This window comes from Girardinichthys multiradiatus, chromosome 8 (genome assembly GCF_021462225.1).
Source record: "Girardinichthys multiradiatus isolate DD_20200921_A chromosome 8, DD_fGirMul_XY1, whole genome shotgun sequence".
Lineage (NCBI taxonomy): Eukaryota > Metazoa > Chordata > Actinopteri > Cyprinodontiformes > Goodeidae > Girardinichthys > Girardinichthys multiradiatus.
Genome location: NC_061801.1, coordinates 36736469 through 36761628, shown reverse-complemented (window position 1 = coordinate 36761628; position 25160 = coordinate 36736469). Strand labels below are relative to the sequence as shown.

Sequence of the window (25160 nt, the reverse complement as noted above, 5' to 3'; positions counted from 1 at the left end):
ATCCAATCTAAGTTGTTTGCAATGAATATAAAATGTCTAAATCCCAAATAGAGCTGGGCAAATGTTTTTTATCAGTAGGCATTTTATGATAACTGAATTTGTCTGTATTGTTCTATAATTTAGACGGAATTGGACATTATGTAAAGAGATGAGAATCTGACCGTATTTGTACTGAATTGCATTCTGGATATGAATTGAACCTATTTGTCTTGTATATGGTCTTGAGATGACATTTGCTGTGAAAGGGCACTTGAACTGAACTGAATTAATCATTGGTAATACATATTTATACATTTAGTAAATTATAATTTTATTCGGTCTTTGCTGCTTATTGTACAGAGTGTTTTATCGCTACTGCAACACTGCGGTGGGATACCCTACTTTAATGCTTTATGAATAAGGACAGAGGTTATTTTTGGTTCACCCAGTGTTCCTCCTCTTCTCCTCTGTTGATATGTGCAGTAACCTCAACTCAGATGAAAATGGGACTCTTACAGAGCTGCCCATATCCTATTTAGCCTCTGTGTAACAGGAATTCACAAAAAACTATTGTTAATAATTTCAAATGACGACACGATTTTATAAAAACTTGAAACATCTAAAGTAATGTTTATTTAGTTTGTTTGTGTTTCCGTTTAACTTCCGTTCAGTTTAGTTAGTACAGTTTTTACATTTGACGAGATAAAAGAAAACAGAAATATCTTAAAGCACGAGGTATGTCTCTTATGCAAAACTATTGTATGAAATGTGGCTTTTTAAATGAAACGTACCCGCTCTTGAGTTCCAAATTTTCCATCAGCCACTAGATGCACCTCATAGGTAAAGTTCATGGTCATAGCCAACTTAATCAGGAGATCCACACAGAACCCATAACAGCACTGCGGCACTGTGGGGCGCCCTGTAAGGAAAGCAGGTCACCATCATTCAGGTTGAATATTTTATTTCTTAGTTTGTAATGTAAAATTAAAAGTGTCGAAGACGGACTGAACAAAAAGTTAGACATATGGTTCACTGCAGAAAAACTTCACTCGTTGCACACATCAAGTACATCCTGAACTGCTACATGAGTACAGATGAAAACAGATGCTGCATTTGAATTTAAATTTAAATTTGCTCACAATCCTATCGAGGGTACATTTTTCTCTATTGTGTTCTACCTTTTTCTAACATACTTTTTCCTTCCACTAAACCTTCCATTAACATACTTGGATACAGCTGTCCATAAACAGCCAGCAATAGCATTTTGTGCCTTGCCCTCTTTGTGGAGGGTGTCAGTGATTGCCTGCTGGTCCAGATTGTGTGAGACATAACATTTCTGTGTTATAAATATCTTTTATTGGGCTAAAATCTTCTGAGAAACATTTTTTTTTTTAGGTTTTTATAATCATAAATGAACAGAAATAAATACTTTAAATAAATCAATATGTGGGTAATGATATTCTAACTTACTTGGACACATCTGTATACGTTGTTAAATGAGAAATACATTTGTAGTGTTACCTGGAATAGTCTCATTGGGCCCAGTACAGATAACCTTTTTTATTAACACTCCATTTAGCGTCATTTCCTCCTTGCATGTCCCTTCTTGCGTAGTCGGTTTCACATATACAAACGGCTCCTGGTGTATCGTCACAATCTGCAGCAGAAAGGACAGAGAGCTGTTGAACTTGTAATCATACCAGTAGTCCCTAACCCTTCAGAATAAAACTTTATCTTCTTGTTCATTAAAAAGCATTAAAAAAAACATCTGAGTCAACACGAAACAGACATTTTACCAAAAAAAGACCATCATTTCTTTAATTGAATCCCCTAAAAAGTACCTAAAGACAAAATCTGACACAAATAAATGAGGATGTACAGCAGTTCCAATCAACACTACTATTTTAAACAGATTCAATTTCCTCCAATGTGCACAATAAGTCTTATTGCAACATCTAGTGTGAGAACATCGAATGGACATGTGTATATGTGACAGGCCAAGTGAAGGCAGCCCACCTTTAATCGAGTAGACATCTGGAAGCCCTGCGGTTTCTCTGTCTCCCCTCCAGGCCAGATGATTTTCCGCTGATTGTTCATCACCACCTGCAGGGACAGCGAACACGCAGCCGCATTAAAGGTGTGCGCTGACAGAAAGCATGCTGCTGATGAGACTCCAAACACTGCAGGTGAGGATAACTAATGAGTCAGCTTTGCATAACCACAGCTCAGCAGATCTGTTGTTTACTGCCTTCACCTCTGCCTTGTGTGTTACACTGGAGGCCTGCAGGAAGTCATTAACATTACAGGGAGCTGAAGTCCTGATCCTTGCAGTCTGGTCAGTTTGTCTTCCTTTAAACAGCTTCCAGCTGGCATAAGAACCAGAACCAAGATGTAATAAGATGTTTATTTGGAATTTATAGTCCACTCTAACAGATTTGGGTTTTAATATTTGTAGTGCAGAAAGTAAATCTAAATAACCCATTTGCTGACAACATTGAAATGCTCAAACTAATTATGTATCCAGACACTCAGAGTATAAAAACTAGATTTAATTCAAACCAAATCAACAGCGAGAAGCAATCAGGTTCTAATTTGAGAGTTTGAGTTTGGATAAAGAGGGATAAACATTATTATTTATTCACACTTTATATTGCAGGTTCCTTGAAGCATATGAATGCTTTTAATTTTAACCCATACCAGTAGGCGTTTTATAAATAATTTTTTTTGGAGAAACACAAAATGCATAATTCAGAGCAAAGAAAGTACCAAAAGTTTGAGAACCTCAATAAATCTTGGTAAAATTGCAAGTTACTTTTTTTTCACACTATGCATGGTTCCTCTTTCATAATAAGTTGTTACTTTATCTACTTCAAAGATAATTTTGACGCGTGTTTGGGATCTTTATCCTGCTAGAAAATCCAAGTACATTCATCTAGTGCCGGGTTTTGATACAAGCAATGTGGACGGTTGCCCAGGGCGGCAGTAGAAATGGGGTGCATGAGCACCAGATACTTTCAATTCAATTCAATTCAGTTTTATTTATATAGCGCCAATTCACAACACATGTTGTCTCAAGGCACTTCACAACAGTCAGGTACATACATTCCAATTAATCCTAACAATTGAACAGTGCAGTCGGAGTTACCTTTTTATTCAAATTGGATAAAACGTTTTTCTATCTAAGGAAACCCAGCATCTAGTCAGTGACTTGCACCATTCCCTCCTCCTGGATGAGCATGTAGAGACAGTGGACAGTCACTGGCGTTGACTTTGCAGCAATCCCTCATACTGAGCATGCATGTAGCGACAGTGGAGAGGAAAAACTCCCTTTTAACAGGAAGAAACCTCCAGCAGAACCCGGCTCAGTGTGAGCGGCCATCTGCCACGACCGACTGGGGGTTTGAGAGAACAGATCAGAGACACAAAGAGAACAAAGAAGCACTGATCCAGGAGTACTTTCTATGGGAAGGAAAGTAAATGTTAATGGATGTAGCTCCTTTAGTCGTTTCACCTAGAAAGAAAGAACAGATAAACTCTGAGCCAGTTTTCAAGGTTAGAGTCTGAAAGAGAGCACATAGAGTTAGTCACAGTAGAAGTTCAGTCAATCGCCATGTCTAGGAGAGAGAAAGGGTTAAACACTAAAAGACAGGGCTATGTGGATCATTGGTAGAGGGTGAGCATTAAGTTGTTGCCAGCAGAAGCTCGGACGATTCCCCTCTCCAGAAAGGTGTCACAGGCAGACACAGAGCCAGGGATTTAAATGACATGTCCTGGTCAAAAATAACACCAAGGTTTTTTACTTTATTACCGGAGGTCAATTTAATGCCATCCAGATTAAGTGATTGACTAAACAGTTTCTTTTTTAAAGACTCCGGTCCAAAGACGACAACTTCTGTCTTGTCTGAATTTAGAAGCAAAAAATTTTACATCATCCAAGTTTTTATATCTTCAAGACATGCTTGTAGCCTATCTAACTGGTTGGGCTCGTCAGGATTTATGGATAAGTAAAGCTGAGTGTCATCAGCGTAACAGTGAAAATGTATCCCATGCTGCCTAATAATTTGACCTATTGGTAGCATATACAGGTCCTTCTCAAAAAATTAGCATATTGTGATAAAGTTAATTATTTTCCATAATGTCATAATGAAAATTTAACATTCATATATTTTAGATTCATTGCACACTAACTGAAATATTTCAGGTCTTTCATTGTCTTAATACGGATGATTTTGGCATACAGCTCATGAAAACCCAAAATTCCTATCTCACAAAATTAGCATATCATTAAAAGGGTCTCTAAACGAGCTATGAACCTAATCATCTGAATCAACGAGTTAACTCTAAACATCTGCAAAAGATTCCTGAGGCCTTTAAAACTCCCATCCTGGTTCATCACTCAAAACCCCAATCATGGGTAAGACTGCCGACCTGACTGCTGTCCAGAAGGCCACTATTGACACCCTCAAGCAAGAGGGTAAGACACAGAAATAAATTTCTGAACGAATAGGCTGTTCCCAGAGTGCTGTATCAAGGCACCTCAGTGGGAAGTCTGTGGGAAGGAAAAAGTGTGGCAGAAAACGCTGCACAACGAGAAGAGGTGACCGGACCCTGAGGAAGATCGTGGAGAAGGGCTGATTCCAGACCTTGGGGGACCTGCGGAACCAGTGGACTGAGTCTGGAGTAGAAACATCCAGAGCCACCGTGCACAGGTGTGTGCAGGAAATGGGCTACAGGTGCCACATTCCCCAGTCCTGGGCTACAGAGAAGCAGCACTGGACTGTTGCTCAGTGGTCCAAAGTACTTTTTTCGGATGAAAGCAAATTCTGCATGTCATTCGGAAATCAAGGTGCCAGAGTCTGGAGGAAGACTGGGGAGAAGGAAATGCCAAAATGCCAGAAGTCTAGTGTCAAGTACCCACAGTCAGTGATGGTCTGGGGTGCCGTGTCAGCTGCTGGTGTTGGTCCACTGTGTTTTATCAAGGGCGGGGTCAATGCAGCTAGCTATCAGGAGATTTTGGAGCACTTCATGCTTCCATCTGCTGAAAAGCTTTATGGAGATGAAGATTTAATTTTTCAGCACGACCTGGCACCTGCTCACAGTGCCAAAACCACTGGTAAATGGTTTACTGACCATGGTATCAGTGTGCTCAATTGGCCTGCCAATTCTCCTGACCTGAACCCCATAGAGAATCTGTGGGATATTGTGAAGAGAACGTTGAGAGACTCAAGACCCAACACTCTGGATGAGCTAAAGGCCGCTATCGAAGCATCCTGGGCCTCCATAAGACCTCAGTGCCACAGGCTGATTGCCTCCATGCCACGCCGCATTGAAGCAGTCATTTCTGCAAAAGGATTCCAGATCAAGTATTGAGTGCATAACTGTACATGATTATTTGAAGGTTGACGTTTTTTGTATTAAAAACACTTTTTTTTTATTGGTCGGATGAAATATGCTAATTTTGTGAGATAGAAATTTTGGGTTTTCATGAGCTGTATGCCAAAATCATCCGTATTAAGACAATGAAAGACCTGAAATATTTCAGTTAGTGTGCAATGAATCTAAAATATATGAATGTTAAATTTTCATCATTACATTATAGAAAATAATGAACTTTATCACAATATGCTAATTTTTTGAGAAGGACCTGTATATAGTAAAGAGAATTGGCCCAAGTACTGAGCCCTGTGGTACTCCACAATTAACCCTGGAGTTTAAAGATGATTTATCATTTACATGAACAAACTGGAATCTGTCAGACAAATAAGATTTAAACCAGCCTAGCGCTGTTCCCCTGATCCCTACAGCATATTCCAGCCTTTCTAAGAGAATATTGTGATCGACTGTATCAAATGCAGCACTGAGATCTAACAGAACCAGAACAGACACAAGTCCATTATCTGAGGCCATAAGAATATCATTAGTGACTTCAGCAGAGCTGTTTCAGTGCTATGATGAGCTCTGAAACCTGATTGAAACTCTTCAAACAGGTCATTGCTGTATAAATGCTCACACATTTGATTAGCAACAATTATCTCAAGAATTTTAGATAAGAATGGAAGATTGGATATAGGTCTGTAATTTATTAAGTCATCTTGATCAAGCGAAGGTTTCTTAAGTAAAGGTTTAATTACAGCTAACTTAAAAGCCTGTGGTACATGTCCATTTACTAAAGGTAGATTAATCATATCTAAAATGGGGCTGGTAATCAGAGGGAACACTTCCTTAAATAATTTGGTTGGGATTGGGTCTAACATACAAGTTGAAGGTTTAGATGAAGCTAATATTTCTGATAACTCAGGAAGCTTCACAGGATCAAAACAGTCCAAACACAAATCAGGTTCTGCAGTTATTTCCAATGTTGTCTCACTTGCTGAGGATGAAGTAATCATCTTCGGGAGTATGTCAAAGATTTTCTTTTTAATAGAATCAATTTTATTTAAGAAAAATCCCATAAAGTCATGGCTGCTAAGAGCTAAGGGAATGGATGGCTCAACAGAGCTATGACTCTGTGTAAGTTTAGCAACTGTCCTAAAGAGAAACCTAGGATTATTCTTGTTCTCTTCTATTAATGATGAGAAATAAGCTGTTCTGGCTTGGCTAAGTGTCTTTTTATACAACAGTAGGCTATTTTTCCAGATTCAGTAGGAATCCTCTAGGTGTGTAGAGCGCCATTTTCTCTCCAATTTTCTAACATTGTGCTTTAAAGTACGCAGCTCTGAATTAAACCAAGGAGCTAGCCTCCTATTAATGATTACCTTCTTTTTCAAGGGGGCTGCATTGTCTAATGCATCACGCAATGATGAAGAAACACTATGAACAAAATAATCAATTTGTGAAGGGGCAGAAACAGAATTATTGCCCTCCATTGTGCTTTTCAGTGATAATGAGGAAATTAAAAGTGGAACAGATTCTTTAAGGGTTGTTACAGCATCGCCTGATAATGATCTACTATAATGAAATTTTCTTTCAGGTGTGGAGTACTCGGTTCAATTAAACTCAAAGGTTATTAAGAAATGGTCAGACAGGACAGGGTTATGAGAGAATATTGTTATGTCTTTACACTCAATGCCATATGTCAGCACAAGGTCCAGAGAATGAAGACAAAGGTGGGTAGGTTTGTTAATGTTTTGAGCAAAGCAAATTGAGTCTAAGATAGCATTAAACGCCATATTTAGGCTATCACTTTCAGCGTCAACATGAATGTTAAAATCCCCCACTATAATAACTTTATCTGTATTTAACACTAAATCAGATAAAAGGTCTGAAAACTGATCTAAAAATTGAGAGTAAGGGCCTGGTGGACGGTACAAAACAACAAACAGAAGAGGTTTTAGTGCTTTGCAATTTGGATGAGGAAAACTAAGGATTAAATATTAAAAAGAGTTGTAGCTATTGATTGGTCTGGGGCTAATCAATAAATCCGACTGAATGATGGTTGCTACTCCTCCTCCTCGCCCAGTAATTCGAGGAATGTCAAAATTTAAATAATTACTAGGAGTTGACTCATTTATAGTAACATAAACCTCTTGCTGCAGCCAGGTTTCTGTGAGGCAAAATAAATCAATCTGATTGTCACAAATCAGGTCACTAACTAGCAATGTCTTTGAAGAGAGAGATCTTATGTTCAGTAAGCCACATTTAATTGTTGTATTTTTCTTTTTAGTCTGAGTTGTGTTTATTTTTATTAGATTTTCCTGATTTCCTCCTTTTAGATTATTTTTTAATCTATTCAATTTTGGCCGTGGGCGAGACACTGTCTTAATAGGGTAATGGGTGGGTAGCAGTACAGAAGCTGCAGAGAGGAGTGTTAAACTATGACCCTGCTTCCTGGTCTGAACCCTGGGTTGTCAGAGTTTTGAAGAACTAATAAATTCGGCCAGATTCGTAGAAAGAAGAGCTGCTCCATCCAAAGTGGGATGGATACCGTCTCTCCGGATAAGACCAGGTTTTCCCCAAAATGTTCGCCAGTTATCAATGTAACCCACATTGTTTTCTGGACACCACCTAGACAGCCAGTGGTTGAATGACAGCATGCGGCTAAACATGTTGTCACTGGTCAGATCAGGAAGGGGACCAGAGAAAATTACAGAGTCTGACATTGTTTTGGCAAACTTACACACCGAAGCAACACTAACTTTGGTGACCTCCGATTGACGTAACCGGGTGTCATTACCGCCAGCGTGAATAACAATCTTACTGTATTTACGCTTATCCTTAGCCAGCAGTTTCAGGTATGATTTGATGTCGTCCGTTCTGGCCCCTGGCAGACATTTGACTATGGTCGCTGGTGTCTCAAGTGCCAGGTTTCTGACTATGGAGCTGCCAATGACCAGAGTTGGCTTCTCAGCAGGTGTGTCGCTGAGCGGGGGAAATCTGTTAGAAACGCAGACGGGTTGGTGGTGACCTGTGGGCTGGGATCTAGGACTATGCTTTCTACTTACTGTCACCCAACCGGCCTGAGGCCCCGGCTGCGCGGGCTCTGCTGGAGGACTGCTACGGGGAGCTACCCTCGGTGGCTCCGCGCTGGCTAAGGGGCCTCGGCTATCTGATGGTTTTTCAACAACGCGGAGCCGGGCCTCCAATTCCGACACCCTCGCCTCCAAAGCTACAAAAATGCTACATTTATTACACGTCCCATCATCACTAAAGGAGGCAGAGGAGTAACTGAACATCTGACACACAGAGCAGGAGAGAGGAGAAGACTCAGAGAGAAACAGTAGAACGGGTAGCCATGGTGGAGCTAATGCTAAGCTAGCGACCCCTTACCACTACTAGAAAAACCGTGTAAACACGGAGAGTCCCCAAACGTTAAAAGTAGCAACAGAAAGTAAGTGTTTTAACGTGCTTATGTATTATAACAAGTAAGAGATATCACAGTAGAGAAAAATCAGATCAAACGAGAGAGCTTCACACACCAAACAATTCACCAACAGCGAAAACAGGAAGTGACGTTACCCAGAGCAACAGAGCATCCAATCAGTCCAGTCCAGTCCAAACAATATAATTATCCCGCCCCGAATCTCAGATGATTCCCTGCATTTTGTTTGGGCAGGAGAAGGAGGGGCTTGCTCAGGGTGCCATTAATGCAAGAACTGCAACTGCATTCAAGCTTGAGGTGAAATTGCAGAGTTTGGTGGGAGCCATCCTTATTCATTATGTACTTGGTACTGTACACCAGTACCAAGTACATAATGCTACCACCTCTATGCCTTATATTTCTTGACATTGTGACCATATAGCTATATCTTTCTCGTCTGACAACAAAGCAGGTGGTTCTTTCTTAGTGGTCCCGAGACCACTGCTCTGTGCTCTGGACCCTGCGTGAAGTGCATCGGGGCGGTGGTTTAGAGGCTGTGTTTAAAGATTGTTTGTCTTGCAGACTTGTTAATGCAGGTTCCTTTGCTTTTGAGGTGCGAACAATTAAAGTTGGCTTTCTGAAAATTTTATTCTATTTTAGTCTATCGTCCTCCAGGTGCGACCAGTGTGTTTTTATCTGAATTCACGGGGTTTCTTTCATCTAACATTAAGCTGGAGAAAGTTTTGATACTGGGAGATTTTGTCCAGCACATTGATGATGTTTTGTGCAGCTGCTGATCTTATCTCCATTACAGACTATTTTAATCATACTCAGCATGTAAATGGACTGAACTTATATAGCGCCCAATCGCACTCACTAACACTCACACATTCATACACCGATACGCAGATCTGTAGGCAACTTGAGGTTAAGTGCCTTGCCCAGGGGAACATCAACATATGGCATATTTCGCCATCTCTTCTTTCTACAAGTACTTGTACAAATACAGAATGTAATCTCTTTTTAACCGTCGTCATTGTCGTCTTCCGCTTTATCCGGGACCGGGTTGCGGGGGCAGCAGACTCAGCAGAGACGTCCAGAAGTCCCTCTCCCCAGACACCTCCTCCAGCTCCTCCGGGTGGAGCCCAAGGCGTTCCCAGGCCAGCCGAGAGACATAGTCCCTCCAGCGTGTCCTGGGCCGTCCCCTGGGCCTCCTCCCGGTGGGACGTGCCTGGAACACCTTCCGAGGAAGGCGTCCAGGAGGCATCCGGTATAGATGCCCGAGCCACCTCAACTGGCTCCTCTTGATGTGGAGGAGCAGCGGCTCTACTCCGAGCCCCTCCCGGATGGCCGAGCTCCTCAGCTTAACTCCCTTAGTGCCCGGCCACCCTACGGAGGAAGCTCATTTCTGCCGCTTGTATCCGGGATCTCGTTCTTTCGGTCATGACCCAAAGTTCATGGCCATAGGTGAGGGTAGGAACGTAGACCGACTGGTAAATCGAGAGCTTCGCTTTTCGGCTCAGCTCTCTCTTCACCACAACGGACAGGCACAGTGCCCCCATTACTGTGGCAGCCGCACCGATCCGTCTGTCGATCTCTCGCTCCATTCTTCTCTCACTTGTAAACAAGACCCTGAGATACTTAAACTCCTCCACTTGAGGCAGGAACTCCCCTCTAACCAGAAGAGGACAAGCCACCCTTTTCCGGTCGAGAACCATTGCCTCGGAATTGGAGGAGCTGATCTTCATCCCAGCCGCTTCACACTCGGCTGCGAACCGCCCCAGTGCATGCTGTAGGTCTCGGCTAGAGGGAGCCAGCAGGACCACCTCATCTGCAAAAAGAAGAGACGAAATCCTCTGGTCCCCAAACCAGACCCCCTCCGGCCCTTGGCTGCACCTAGAAATCCTGTCCATAAAAGTTATGAACAGGACCGGTGACAAAGGGCAGCCCTGCTGGAGTCCAACATGCACCAGGAACAGGTCCGACTTAGTGCCGGCAATGCTAACCAAACTCCTGCTCCGCTTGTATAGAGATCGGATGGCCCCTAGTAAAGGGCCCCCGATTCCATACTCCTGGAGCACCCCCCACAGGGCATCATGAGGGACACAGTCGAATGCTTTCTCCAGGTCCACAAAACACATGTGGACCGGTTGGGCAAACTCCCATGAACCCTCGAGTACCCTGTAGAGGGCATAGAGCTGGTCCGGTGTTCCACGGCCGGGACAAAAACCACACTGCTTCTCTTGAAGCCGGGGTTCGACTATCGGCCGGACTCTCCTCTCCAATACCCTGGCGTAGGCCTTACCAGGGAGGATTTATTTTAAAATTTTGTTTTTAATTTTCATGGCAAAGCATTGCCAGGCCCCTAAATATATTCTGAACCTTTTGGATCCTCTATCTCCGTCTAGGTCTTTGAGGTCCTCAAGTTAAATGTTGCTGGTGGTACCACAAACCCGTTTTAAAACCCTAGGAGACCGGGCTTTTCAGGCGGTGGCTTCAAGGATCTGGAACTCTCTCCCACTGTCCATATGCTGCACAGACTCCACAGACTCAACTAAAGACATTTTTATTCAGAAATGCCTTTGCTTAATGTGTTTGGTATTGTATTTTATTTGCCCTTGTGAAGCACTTTGTGTTGTATATGTCTGTGAAAGGTGCTTTAGAAATAAAATTGTACTCACTTACTTTACTTTTATCCCCTGTTGGGGTTTACCTGGCTTCATGGCATTGTACCTTGATGGGTCTTGTGTTTTTACTGATCATTCAACCAATTTCCTGGCCTCTTAAGGGACAGTTTAGGTCAGATTTCTGAAATTTAGAACTCAGTCTGTTGTTTCAACAAAACAATGAATAAAAGGATAAATAAAGTAGACACACACTATGCTTGTAGAATGGCCTTCCTGAAGCCCTGAAATCCATCTTATTGAAAAATGTATGAACTATGCCTAAAAGAAGGGCTTGTACCAGAAAACCAACCAATTTAAATGGACTCTACCAATTGTGTCAAGAAGATTGGTCAGATACACTGATTTATAACTTGTTGAAAGCTAAAAATAAATCTGGTAGAGGTGCAGCTTGCTAAGAATCAGAATCAGAATGCTTTTGTTGTTATCATTATAGATGTAATTATGGCAGCTGCCACTGTCAGATGCATATAAAGAAAGTATATCCTCCAGGTGGTTCCTTCAGAGTACTCCCAGGAAGTGGAGTCTCTGCTCTGTCTTCTTGATCAGTTTTGACCTTATGTATTGCCTGTCCAGCAGAGGTCCTTGGACGTATACATTCCCAGGAACAGGACGGAGGTTACCTACGCGCCGCCATCTTTGAGTTCTATATTCACAGATGGAGATTTTCTATATATTTCACCAGATTTACCAGGTTTATATATATATTTGCCCTTGTGTGAATAATCTTGACTGTGAGGATCAGAGAAGAAATAAATTCATACTTGTACATCCAAAGAAAATCATTGCAGTTGTTTATTGTGTAATTTATAATTTGAAGAAAGAGGTTCAAATGACTCTTCAAAAGCTCCAAATTAATATGATATTCATGGACCGGGTGAACGTATTTAAATCGAGTGAGTTAAAAGATAAATTTCTCTTATCCTAAAAGCATAAAAGCCACTTTAGTCCCAGCATGCGAGCATTACCTGTGTGCCATTGTAAATGCCGACTTGAACGAGACGAGACTTCTGATAGTTGAGAATACTGTAGTGGGCGTATTTTCTGTCTCCGTCGTCATTGAACTCAACTCGTCCCGTGAGGCCTTCTGGATATTTGGAGGACATCAGCACTCTGTGGAAAAAAACCCCAAAAACTAAGTAAATAAAAGGTATCTGTCTCTTAATGACAAATGTACTCATGATATGTTATCACCCACACAGAGTTTAAACGTTCAGTTTAATTTGAATTGTTTCCTCTTGGCTAAGTCTGGGTGTCATATAGAGTAAATCAGCACATTTCTTGTAGAAAATGTATTCAACATGTCAGAAACGAGTGGTTGCAGAGTTATCTACTATCTGCAGCTGCATCATTTTTAATAAAGAGTGCTTTTACTTTTTGTGATGCTGCAGAGAAGCCTCTCGTAACTAGGTCAGCTCTGTTTGCAGGATGCAAGATACTGAATTCTGCTAAATCTGATGGTGCTCTAAGTCTGCAAGTCACAGCATGGTACATCAGACACAATCTGTCCAATCATCTTTACCCACGGCCCTCTCAGTCCCTAGAACTAAACCTCATAGAAAGCTTTCACAACCAACATCTTAAACAAATTTTTCATTAAGTTGAAAAATGATTTGTATCAAACCTACCGTTTAAAAAGGGGCCCTGTTTTCCAGATGTTTGTGTTGCCCACGCAACCTCTCGGGGGTTCTGTGATGTTCTCCTTCTCAAAGAGCTCTTGGATGGACTGAGCCACCACAGCCACGGCATCAGTGATGTGGGCCGATTCATTCTTCCCATTGATGAGCTGGAGTGCGATCAGACCTTAGACCCGGGGGACAACAGAGATGATCACCAACAGGAGCAAAATGTTCCACAACCGCAACGTTCAAAACTAAATATTGGATTAGCCATTTATCACCTCTGCAAGCAGACCTGAGTCATTTTAAAATTCAAAGGAGTATTTTTGTGCTTTCTAAACAAAATTACAATATTTCCGAAGGCAAGAAAAGCTTTTAAAATGCTCACTTTATATATCATTTAAACCAAGAACAACTGAATTAATTTTGTTCTGAGTGTTTGAGTCCATACTACAGGATGCTTAAAGGTTTAACACAACATGCAGGTATACAGTTATTTATCTGATTCATCCATGGTAATCTCTGTGATCCTTCATGTGTTTATGCTTGACTCTGGAACAAAAGCCAGGGTGAGCGGTGTTATTCCCATGCCAGGAAACGTACCGTCTGGCGCCTCGCTCAGAGCTTTACCGGACATCTCCCGCTCCCCCACCAGCCACACGTATCCGGAGCCCGTCATGTTGAGGAAGCGGGCCGCCTTGTACACGGCAGCAGCATCGTCCTCGCTGGAGATAAAAACAGAATTTCTTCAATATGCAGGTTGAAAGTTTGACAAGTTGAGATTCTGTGTGCCACTTTCCCCTATTCAGCGGGTTTGATTAGTTATTTTCATGATTTACTTTGATTCCTGTGTTTCTCAGGTAATTATGTGGCATGAGCTGAGCTTTTCTTGGTCTGGTCAGCACTTTCCTCAGAATATGTTTTGTGATTGGCTCTTTTTGAGCCATTTCGTTCCACCCAGCTTCCATTTACTACCAGTGAACAAACCATTTTCTACCCACATTTTACCACATTTCTTTGTAGTGGAGTATGAGTATATCACAAAAAACGACTTTAAATCATCGGTTGTAAAAGTATGTACGAAATGCCCTGGAGCAGACAGCTCCTTCTTGTACCCAAAAATGAGTACAGAAAGACAAAAACTACAAAGGTACAAAATCTGCTTTTGGATGCTTTTCTGTTCTCATCAGACTTCGTCTTCCTCAGTTCCATGTTTAAATCCACTTTATTCACGAATACTGACACTCCATTCCTAATTTTTAGCATTTTCGCTATTATTTTTCATCTTTTGAGTGCAGATGGATAATCAATGGATAATATTCAACTGTAAATCCATATTTGGTAGTTTTTGGTAACTTTTCAGTAAACTGAAATACTGTAGCTAATCAGTAGGAGTGTAGCAAGATCTTGCGACAATGAATGCCGGGTTATTTCAAAAGCTATTTCTAAGGCTTCAACTTTTAGCAAATAGGAAGAGCCAATTTCCACAAGAGAGAACATGGAACAGAGGTGAACCTTACATGGGCGACCAGGTAAATCAGGCCTGCAGAGCTTTAGATGTGTTTTTGGGTTGTTCCGTGACTTCCTGGATGAGTCACCGATGTGCTTTTGGAGTAATTTTGGTAGATCGGCCACTCCTGGGAAGGTTCACCAGTGTTCCATGGTTTCTGTATTTGTGAATAATCTCTTACTACATCAGGCCATGGAAAGTGCTTTTGTGACTGATGGATGCCAATGACCTGTTTCTCATCTATTCTTGAATTTGTTTTAGAATGGAACATGATATGTTGCTTTTTGCAATCTTTCTCTCACCTTGGGGAGGCTGTGTTCAGGGTGATATGCAGTGTTACGTTTCTGCAAAAGTAGGGCAAAACGTTTGCATCTTTGGGGATTGAAAACACTGAGATGTCACATCTCATTTTTCACAATCCTAAGCGCTGAAGTAGACGGCAACTTTTATTTCTGCACTTTGGATTGTCATATCCTAGTTGACGCAGGACCTACAACTGCACACCCTTTCCAAACTACAGATTGTGGTTCTAGGATGACACAAAGTGAAAAATTTCAAGCTATATAAAAAGTCACTGTACTTTTTGCATATTAGTGTTGTGGATTCTCTTGTGAATGGTTCTACAAACACCACGCAGCCTCTTTACCTACTGGATAAGGAAGAAGGATGAAAGTTTGTCTCACCTGGCGGACAGGATGATGACTCGGGCCTCCAGCTCTTTAGCCTCCAGCAGCAGGGCGGTTAAGTTTGTCTCCTGACTGAACTGTAGGACTTTCTCGGCCTGCGGTTGGGGCACAAGAAAGGTCAAGCCAGCTACTTATCCCGACCACAGACACCATGCTGCCTCTTTACCTGTGTGGCACGAGCTTGGCCAATTTTGTTTGAAAAAACGAGAGACAGAGATTAAAAAGGAAAGCGATCCAGGGGAACCGGCTGAACTAAAAAAAGAAAAAGCTTGAAGGGAAAAAAACTTTTGCATTTGTCTGCATGCAAACTGAGGGTTATGTCAAGGCTTCAAAGAAGAACGTGCATGTGTTAGGTAGAGGGGGAGAAAAAGGTCAATGCAACCAGTAACTAAAAACAGGTGAAGGGGGAGTGAGGGGTGCGTTATCCCTCCGAAAAGATAAATCAAATTAAAAAAATAAACTGCTGAAACCAGGGAAGTGCTACGGAGAGGGAGGAAGTAGCATCTGGGATATCTGAGTCCCACACTACTGGTTCTCCACAAAGGAATGAACTTGCAAACAGTTTTTTTTTTGTATGTGTGCATGTGTGTGTGAGTGAATGTGTGTGTTTTGAGTACATGCATTCCTTTATTGACGGAAAAAATGAAAATGATAAAAGCGGGGCTCTGTTCTCTTCTTTTTTTTCCTGTTACAACCGAAAAAGGTAGTTTTTTCATACCAAAATCATTCTTTTTTCAAATTATAGGGAAATGTCTGAAAGTAAAAAATCAAAGAAAACACGTGCTACCAAGAGAGGGGATATTTTTGGGTCGGCTGGTGACTGGTTTGGGCTGGTTTCTAGTTGCTACGTTTGGAAAGTTGGTGGGCGGCGTGCATTGACCATGCAAATATACCTTAGGTCCTCGCTTGTTGTCATAGGACAGTTGGTCGAGGTTTTCATAGTTCCTTTTTTTATTCTGATGAGTAATGTGCACAGAGAAAATATGCAGACACAGAAAAATATTATAAACAGTTGAAAATGGAGGGCAGTAAAGCATTCCAACAAATCTCCACTTTTCTGCTTCAAATTGGGACCTTTAACATTGGGGCTTGCAAAGAACATCACCAAAGGCTGCTTAAGGAAAGAGCAAAATGATCAGATACACCAAAAATATACTGAAAAATACAATTCAGGAACGTTTATTGTATTTAAGCAGAGGTGCTGCACTCAAAGGAAAAATCTCCATCCATCCATCCATCCATCCATCCATCCATCCATCCATCCATCCATCCATCCATCCATCCATCCATCCATCCATCAATCCATCCATCCATCCATCCCGACCAGTTTCCCTGTCCCTGATGAAAACCCACGATGCTACCACCACCATGCTTTGCCATTGGGATGGTGTGTTATGGGTGATGTGCACTGTTAGTTTTCCCGCAAACACATATCATGGTTGGTAGAAAAGTTTGATTTTGGTCTCATCTGACCAGAGCCCCTTATTCTATCTGATTGCTGTGTTTCCTACTAAGTTCGGAAACTCTTTTTTTTTTTTAACAATGACTGTTTTCCTGCGACTCTTCCATAAAGGCCAGATTGGTGAATTGCTTGATTATCGGTTGTCCTGTCAACAAATTCTCCCAACTGAGCTGGGGATCTCTGCAGCTCAGGTCGAGGCCTTCACAGAACAGCTAGATTTGTAGCCAAGGTGGCTGACTCTAGTGCTTGTTTAAGATGTGTCCCTGCTCCAACACAACTGAATTCCTCCCTCAGTGTGTCGAGTTCTGCTGAGATCTCATAAGGATCCATTCAGATGCGTTAGACCAGGGGAGCATCTAAAACGTGCAGGATACTGGTTCTGAAAGAGCAGGATAGGTCACCCTTTGTATATATTTATATGGAGATTGCTGCAGACTTCAGATGGCAATTGTTTTAAACTAGTTTTATTTAGGGGTAACAGAAAAAAATAGAACTGTCAAGAAATGCTTGTCACACTGTTTAGATTTTTATCTGTGAAAACAGTTTGAAAACCATTTTTATTCCACAACTATGCACTGCATTATATTAGTCTATTACATAAAATACTTTGACGTACTCTATCTCATACCAGAACTCTTTATTCTACACGTATTACAGGAGGTATGTAAATTTGGAAATAATGGGCTTTGCCGTGTATGGCACAGTAGCACAGTATTGTACCTCGACTGTAAGCCACCTTGTAAAGATGAATCCTGGTCATTATACAGTCAAATTCAAATCAGTTCAAATCAATAAATATTAGTCCAATTTGATGACATTCAGTTAAACTCTATGTATAAATCTATGTTATAAGTCTAAAAACACAACCATTAACTGTGCTCTTTTTGCACAAGAACTGCTAATTTGTTCTGCATGAAAGTAGGACATGGCCTGAGTTGACACCTGAGGTGCTTCCATTTTGGCTTCCAGTCCAGTTTCTGGTCCTGTGAGAGGAGAGACGCTCTGTAGACCATTTAAAGTAATAATAAATAAAAAAAATCTGAAAATCTGACATCTTTTTGCCCCACTGGGTTCGTAGCAGCTGCCTGGCTTCAAAGCTCCTACATCGCTGCAGTCCGGTTCTGAGTCTGTCCTCTCACTAAGACGAGGCTGTCTACACATCAATACAATGTTCCGTCAATGAATACTCTACTGTATCGGTCCGATAAGCCCAATAAGTCTAGGTGTTGTGTCAGACATTTAAATACAGGTCCTTCTCAAAATATTAGCATATTGTGATAAAGTTAATTATTTTCCATAATGACATGATGAAAATTTAACATTCATATATTTTAGATTCATTGCACACTAACTGAAATATTTCAGGTCTTTTATTGTCTTAATACGGATGATTTTGGCATACAGCTCATGAAAACCCAAAATTCCTATCTCACAAAATTAGCATATCATTAAAAGGGTCTCTAAACGAGCTATGAACCTAATCATCTGAATCAACGAGTTAACTCTAAACACCTGCAAAAGATTCCTGAGGCCTTTAAAACTCCCAGCCTGGTTCATCACTCAAAACCCCAATCATGGGTAAGACTGCCGACCTGACTGCTGTCCAGAAGGCCACTATTGACATCCTCAAGCAAGAGGGTAAGACACAGAAAGAAATTTCTGAACGAATAGGCTGTTCCCAGAGTGCTGTATCAAGGCACCTCAGTGGGAAGTCTGTGGGAAGGAAAAAGTGTGGCAGAAAACGCTGCACAACGAGATGAGGTGACCGGACCCTGAGGAAGATTGTGGAGAAGGGCCGATTCCAGACCTTGGGGGACCTGCGGAAGCAGTGGACTGAGTCTGGAGTAGAAACATCCAGAGCCACCGCGCAGGGTCTGTTTATTAAAAAGTGTGGCAAAGATGCAAAAACAAAATAAATCTGTTGGAGTATAAATACTTTTTCATAATACTATTTATATTCTGAGCTACAAGCCCTGATGTTATACTGATATGTTGTGTAAGTAGATAAGGTAGTAAAATCCAAAATTTTAAATAATATTAACAGATTTGTACCAGTTACAGTTCTGAAGACAACCATTGTCTCCATGACTGCTTCAGGTTCATCATCTACTCCAGCATCCATCATGAACTGGCCATCATCAGATTCAAACTCTGATTCAAACAAGCAAGGTTGAAAACATCAGCGATCTTATTTGTATTCTTCATCAAGGGGACCAGATGAAAATGCTTAAAATGTCCTGGTGTTTCAAAGAGTTCATGATACAGTGGACTCTTCAAGGTTCCTACTTTTCTCTGACAGGCCCACAGCATCACAGATCCTCCAACATGCTTTGATAAAGGGAAAAAGGCCTTTTTCACATATTCAATTAGGCTGGAATCTGTAAAAGTACCTACTGAAGCAAATTGTTATCCGTTATTCTTGCTGCCTCAATGGATCTCATCGACCCCAATTAGCATAATTTTTTTACAAACTTTTCTGCCCAATTTTTAATTGTTTTATTTTTTAGTGCCAATCCTTCCTTTTCTACCCAGATGTGTTTTTCTTGTTCTTTCCAGCTGCGAGCGGAATGAAATATAACACTGAGTTTGGGTCTTAATGAACAAGCTACCCTGGCGATGAGCTGAAGTTTATCTCACACAACAGAAGTATTTGTTTTCTCTGTTTATTTCTATTTATCACAGTGCCCAAAATAAATCCCTAAATCCTTTTTTTGCCCTGAGATGTTAGACCGTAAGTGGCGTCGCATCAGAATTACAAGGTGGATCTTTAAAAGCCAGAAGAAACCTGGCACTTTGTGTTATTTTTCAGCAGTTTATGTTTTCATAATTTATAGCTTTTCCAACTTTCCTCTGGCTGTCGACCCTGGGCTGTTTTGTTCTTCTACAGGATGTTGCATCAGTTGTTTTTTTATTTCAAGAAACAGGGGTCTGTTTTGATTAATTTGAAATGCTCTTTATTTTAGAAAAGTACACAGAGTCCTCCAGAGTTAGTGATTCCTCAAGTATAGTTGTGGAAAAGCCTTATATTACATAAATCTTTTATTTCAGTAGCACGATCTCTATGAAAAATTTAGAAAACCCCGACCTTTAATTGGAGTACTTTAATTCACTAGGAAAGAAATCCACCTGTATTTACAGTCAGAGCAATAAGTAAGACATTTAAAATAACTGCAACTGTGACAAACAAGGCAGGATGAGTTTATCTTGCCTCCACAGACAGTTAGGAGGAGGGTAAGGGAGGTAAAAAATGCTGACATTTCACTGAAAGCTGCAGCAAAGAGTTGTATCTTAGGGTCACCAAGTATTTGATGCCACCTACACAGCAACTGGTTCTGTTATGGTAAGAAATACATTAGATGAGAGTAAAAGCATCCTCCAGTGTCAGAGATACTATTTCTCTTCCAAAATCCTCGTGAGCCTTGTTGGAGTTCATGAATTGATGAAGTATTCGAAATACCAGAACATTCTAGATAAAAATCTAGAATCATCTGCTGAAAATCATCAGGTCTTTCAACAGAACAATGACAGAAAAACTATAAATCACCACAGAAGTGGACTCTGGTCAAAGACCTGTCTCTTTGCATGTTCCAACGTTTGGAATGCCATAGGAAAAGACCAGGTGTTCTCCTGTTGACTGAAAGGGGGGTCGTACAAAGTACTGACATGAGGGTTGCCGATAATTAAGGAAATTTAGTTTAAACACTTTACTGTTGAAACCAGATGTTCACACACATTTTACAAAGTGACACAACCTTTTTTTTAAATCACTTTATCAAGTATTTCAACAGCCAGAAGATTGAGAGAGACAATAATTTTAACCTTCTTAAAGCTCAGAAGTTTACATACATCTCCTTAGTGTTTGGTAGATTTGCCTGTAAACTGTATGAATTGGGGCAAACATTTTCAGTATTCTTCCACAAGCTTCTTATGATAGTTTGCTGGAATTCTGACCTATTCCTGCTGACAGAACTGGAGTAACTGGGTCAGGTTCACACAGACCTTTTCAGCTCTGCCTGTACAGGTCCTTCTCAAAATATTAGCATATTGTGATAAAGTTCATTATTTTCCATAATGTAATGATGAAAATTTAAAATTCATATATTTTAGATTCATTGCACACTAACTGAAATATTTCAGGTCTTTTATTGTCTTAATACAGATGATTTTGGCATTCAGCTCATGAAAACCCAAAATTCCTATCTCACAAAATTAGCATATCATTAAAAGGGTCTCTAAACGAGCTATGAACCTAATCATCTGAATCAACGAGTTAACTCTAAACACCTGCAAAATATTCCTGAGGCCTTTAAAACTCCCAGCCTGGTTCATCACTCAAAACCCCAATCATGGGTAAGACTGCCGACCTGACTGCTGTCCAGAAGGCCACTATTGACATCCTCAAGCAAGAGGGTAAGACACAGAAAGACATTTCTGAACGAATAGGCTGTTCCCAGAGTGCTGTATCAAGGCACCTCAATGGGAAGTCTGTGGGAAGGAAAAAGTGTGGCAGAAAATGCTGCACAACGAGAAGAGGTGACCGGACCCTGAGGAAGATTGTGGAGAAGGGCCGATTCCAGACCTTGGGGGACCTGCGGAAGCAGTGGACTGAGTCTGGAGTAGAAACATCCAGAGCCACCGTGCACAGGCGTGTGCAGGAAATGGGCTACAGGTGCCGCATTCCCCAGACCTGGGCTACAGAGAAGCAGCACTGGACTGTTGCTCAGTGGTCCAAAGTACTTTTTTTGGATGAAAGCAAATTCTGCGTGTCATTCGGAAATCAAGGTGCCAGAGTCTGGAGGAAGACTGGGGAGAAGGAAATGCCAAAATGCCAGAAGTCCAGTGTCAAGTACCCACAGTCAGTGATGGTCTGGGGTGCCGTGTCAGCTGCTGGTGTTGGTCCACTGTGTTTTATCAAAGGCAGGGTCAATGCAGCTAGCTATCAGGAGATTTTGGAGCACTTCATGCTTCCATCTTCTGAAAAGCTTTATGGAGATGAAGATTTCATTTTTCAGCACGACCTGGCACCTGCTCACAGTGCCAAAACCACTGGTAAATGGTTTACTGACCATGGTATCACTGTGCTCAATTGGCCTGCCAACTCTCCTGACCTGAACCCCATAGAGAATCTGTGGGATATTGTGAAGAGAACGTTGAGAGACTCAAGACCCAACACTCTGGATGAGCTAAAGGCCGCTATCGAAGCATCCTGGGCCTCCATAAGACCTCAGCAGTGCTACAGGCTGATTGCCTCCATGCCACGCCGCATGGAAGCAGTCATTTCTGCCAAAGGATTCCCGACCAAGTATTGAGTGCATAACTGTACATGATTATTTGAAGGTTGACGTTTTTTGTATTAAAAACACTTTTCTTTTATTGGTCGGATGAAATATGCTAATTTTGTGAGATAGGAATTTTGGGTTTTCATGAGCTGTATGCCAAAATCATCCGTATTAAGACAATAAAAGACCTGAAATATTTCAGTTAGTGTGCAATGAATCTAAAATATATGAATGTTAAATTTTCATCATGACATTATGGAAAATAATGAACTTTATCACAATATGCTAATATTTTGAGAAGGACCTGTACATCTCCTATGGGATCAAGGACTTTGCAACAGCCACTCTAAAACATTTTGTATCTATTATGGGTGTATGATTAAGGTCACTGTCCATTTGGAGACCCAATTGTGCCTATGTTTTGACTTCCTTGCTCATGTCATAAAATGTTGTTTAATGTTTCCACGTAGTGCTCTTTCATCATGATGTCTTCTTCTTTTTGAAGTGCACCAGTCCCTCCTGCAGCAAAATAGCCTCACAATATGACGCTGCCACCTTCGTGCTTTACAGTAGAGATGGGGTTCTCAAGATTGAAACATTTTTGATCCAAATGTAAAGATGGACAATATGGCCAAAAAAATACATTTTAGTTTAATCAAACCTCAGGACATGTCTCTAGAAATTAAGGTCTGTGTCCCTGAGTGCTTTTGTAAACTGTAATCTAGCTGTTTATGTTGCTACTGGCTTCTTCTGTTCTGAGCTGCCTTTCAGCCCATGTCGGTACAGGTTTAATTTCACTGTGATTCATGACACAAAAATTTATTTTGGTGAATCTAACTGACCAAAAACAGGAAAAGTTTAGTCTGGTATGCCTGATGTTAGACAATGATGACAAAAAAGTCATGTCGACATTGTTATTTGCTAATTTGGATTTTTCTCCTGTAAATAAATCCATTCAAATCAAAGGGTGGATTTTCCCTATTTTTTGGTGTCAGATTATGCTGCTGCAATGAAAGATTTTGAAGCTTTATGGGTGCCAGGCAGTAATAGCAGACAGGGCTGTTGGTTATCCCAGTAAGACAAACAATGTGTTTGTGAATTAGAAAGACAAACTGCATTTGTGATGGAATACGTCATTTGGTGTAACAGCACTGGGCTTTGACCTTTATTAGTATATTGACAGCACTGAACCCGGTGGCACGGCGGGGGAACGTACAGGAGATACAGGCCGGGATGTACAATTAGTCCTAGAATCAATTTCCCTTTTGCTTTTGTCTGTTTGTGGGATTTTCAGTCTATACCCTTTTACCCTGAGCCCTACGCACAATAATCACTCCCTGAATTCTCATATATTTTTATATAAATGCCTCCCAGCACCTAACAAATGTTCAAACTGGCGCTGCAGTTGTGTCTAAATATACACTCATAACTGGAGCCTCACAGGAGAAAAAGAGCTCCGGCAACTTCTCTCAGATAAATGGAGAGCACAGATGGACTCATTTTGAGATCATGCAAGCATAAAAGAAGCTTCCTGGATTCTCATCAAAAGCTTTTAATTGTCTGTTTTTTCTCCATAAATGCAGAATATGAATCTCAACTAAATGAAATGACTCTCACAGTGTTTGAGCTTTACAAATAGCTGCACAATCCAGCGTGATTTTTCTGAAGACTTTTCCTGTTGGTGGCACAACCTTATCCCAGTAATCTGAGCAGCTTTCGCTTTAACTTCGGCTTGCTTCCGCAAACAGCCTCGGGTGGATGTCAAACTCTGAGTCTCTGCAGCTTCTGATTTAATTAAACCTCTGAATCAGGACTCATTTCACTCGACCACACAATTACAGCAAAGAGCCCCAGAGAGGAGCAAGCATGGCGAAGTAAAACCCCCGTCCCAGCGTGATTTCATCTTATTAAATGGATGGAGTGGATTTTTTTTTTACTGTAATATTCTCTTTTTCTACAGGGCATACATCATAACTGTCTCAGTTATGTTTTCACTCAGAATCCCGCTAGGAGCAAATTTAAAGGAGAAAATTTAAAAACATGTCCCATATCTACGCTGCATCACAGCAGTATTCAAACACCGTGAACTTTTCACATTTTCTCATGTTACAACAACAAACCTGAATGAGTTTTATTTGGCCTTTATAGGAAATATAATGACAAAGTAATGCATAATTGTGAAGTAGAGTAAACCATCTTTTGCTGCAGCTTTTGGAGTATGTCTACCATTTGTTTTTACATCTAGAGACTGAAACGTCTACCAGTTATTTGAAAAACAGCTCAAGCTCAGTCAAACTGGATGGAGAGCATCTGTGTTCAGGTCTTTCCACAGATTCCCAACTGGATTTAGGTCTGGACTTTGACTGGGCCATTCTGACACATAAATATGCTTTGATCCAAATCAGGGGGGTCCAAAGTGCGGCCCAAGGGCCTTTTCTTGTCCTCTGAACGATTTTGTGCAAACCTACGTTACCAGTACAGGCAGATGGTCACTTTTTTAAAAAAGCAAGATTTTTTATACAAAAAACAAACTTCTAGAAATGAAGAATATTAGACTCAACACAAACAACTTGTCAGTTGTTACCCATGTTTTAGCTCAATTTTACATTAAATCAGACTTGTGTGCACCAGATAATGAAACTAAATACATGAAGCTGTTTAGAAGATTTACCCATGTCCCGCTCTTGTTGCTGAGCTTTTAGACAAAATCAGAAAACAATCAATCCCAGAAAATTAGGAAACAGCAAACTTTTCTTTTCTTACAGGGCATGCATGTAAGACAATTTTAAGGTTTTGGATCTACAATGACTCACAAATCTGTTTTGTACAAATATAAGACTACTCTATACATTTCACGGGCAGCACAGTAGCACTGTTGCCTTGCAGCAAGAAGGTCCTGGGTTTAAATCACAGGCTGGGATTTGCATATTCTCTGCATAGAGTTTGCATATTCTCCCCATTGGTTCTCTCTGAGTACTCTGGCTTCCTCCAACAGTCAACAAACATGCAGGTTGGTTACTATAAATTCCCTCTGTGCGCATGGTTGTCCATGCTGTGTGTCTCTGTGTTGACGAATGACCTGTCCAGGGTGTACCCTGCTGGAGATGAGGACCAGCAACCTAACAGTCCTGCAGGGATAAACTG

At 41.1% G+C, this 25160-nt stretch overlaps 1 protein-coding gene across 12 annotated transcripts in view; it reads right to left on the bottom strand.

Moving 5' to 3' along the window:
- The window catches only part of grin1a (glutamate receptor, ionotropic, N-methyl D-aspartate 1a), a 69521-nt gene that overhangs the window by 32881 nt on the left and 11480 nt on the right, over positions 1-25160 (bottom strand). For 10 of the 12 annotated variants that reach the window (XM_047371923.1, XM_047371922.1, XM_047371924.1 and 7 more), the window contains exons 4-11: positions 16169-16231; positions 15273-15370; positions 13683-13804; positions 13089-13263; positions 12429-12573; positions 1996-2082; positions 1501-1636; positions 771-898 (exon numbers count right to left, since the gene is read on the bottom strand). In XM_047371923.1, the coding sequence (XP_047227879.1) occupies positions 771-898; positions 1501-1636; positions 1996-2082; positions 12429-12573; positions 13089-13263; positions 13683-13804; positions 15273-15370; positions 16169-16231 (954 nt within the window). The remainder of the gene's footprint in view (positions 1-770; positions 899-1500; positions 1637-1995; positions 2083-12428; positions 12574-13088; positions 13264-13682; positions 13805-15272; positions 15371-16168; positions 16232-25160) is intronic. The other 2 variants (XM_047371925.1, XM_047371933.1) reach the window with 1 other exon arrangement.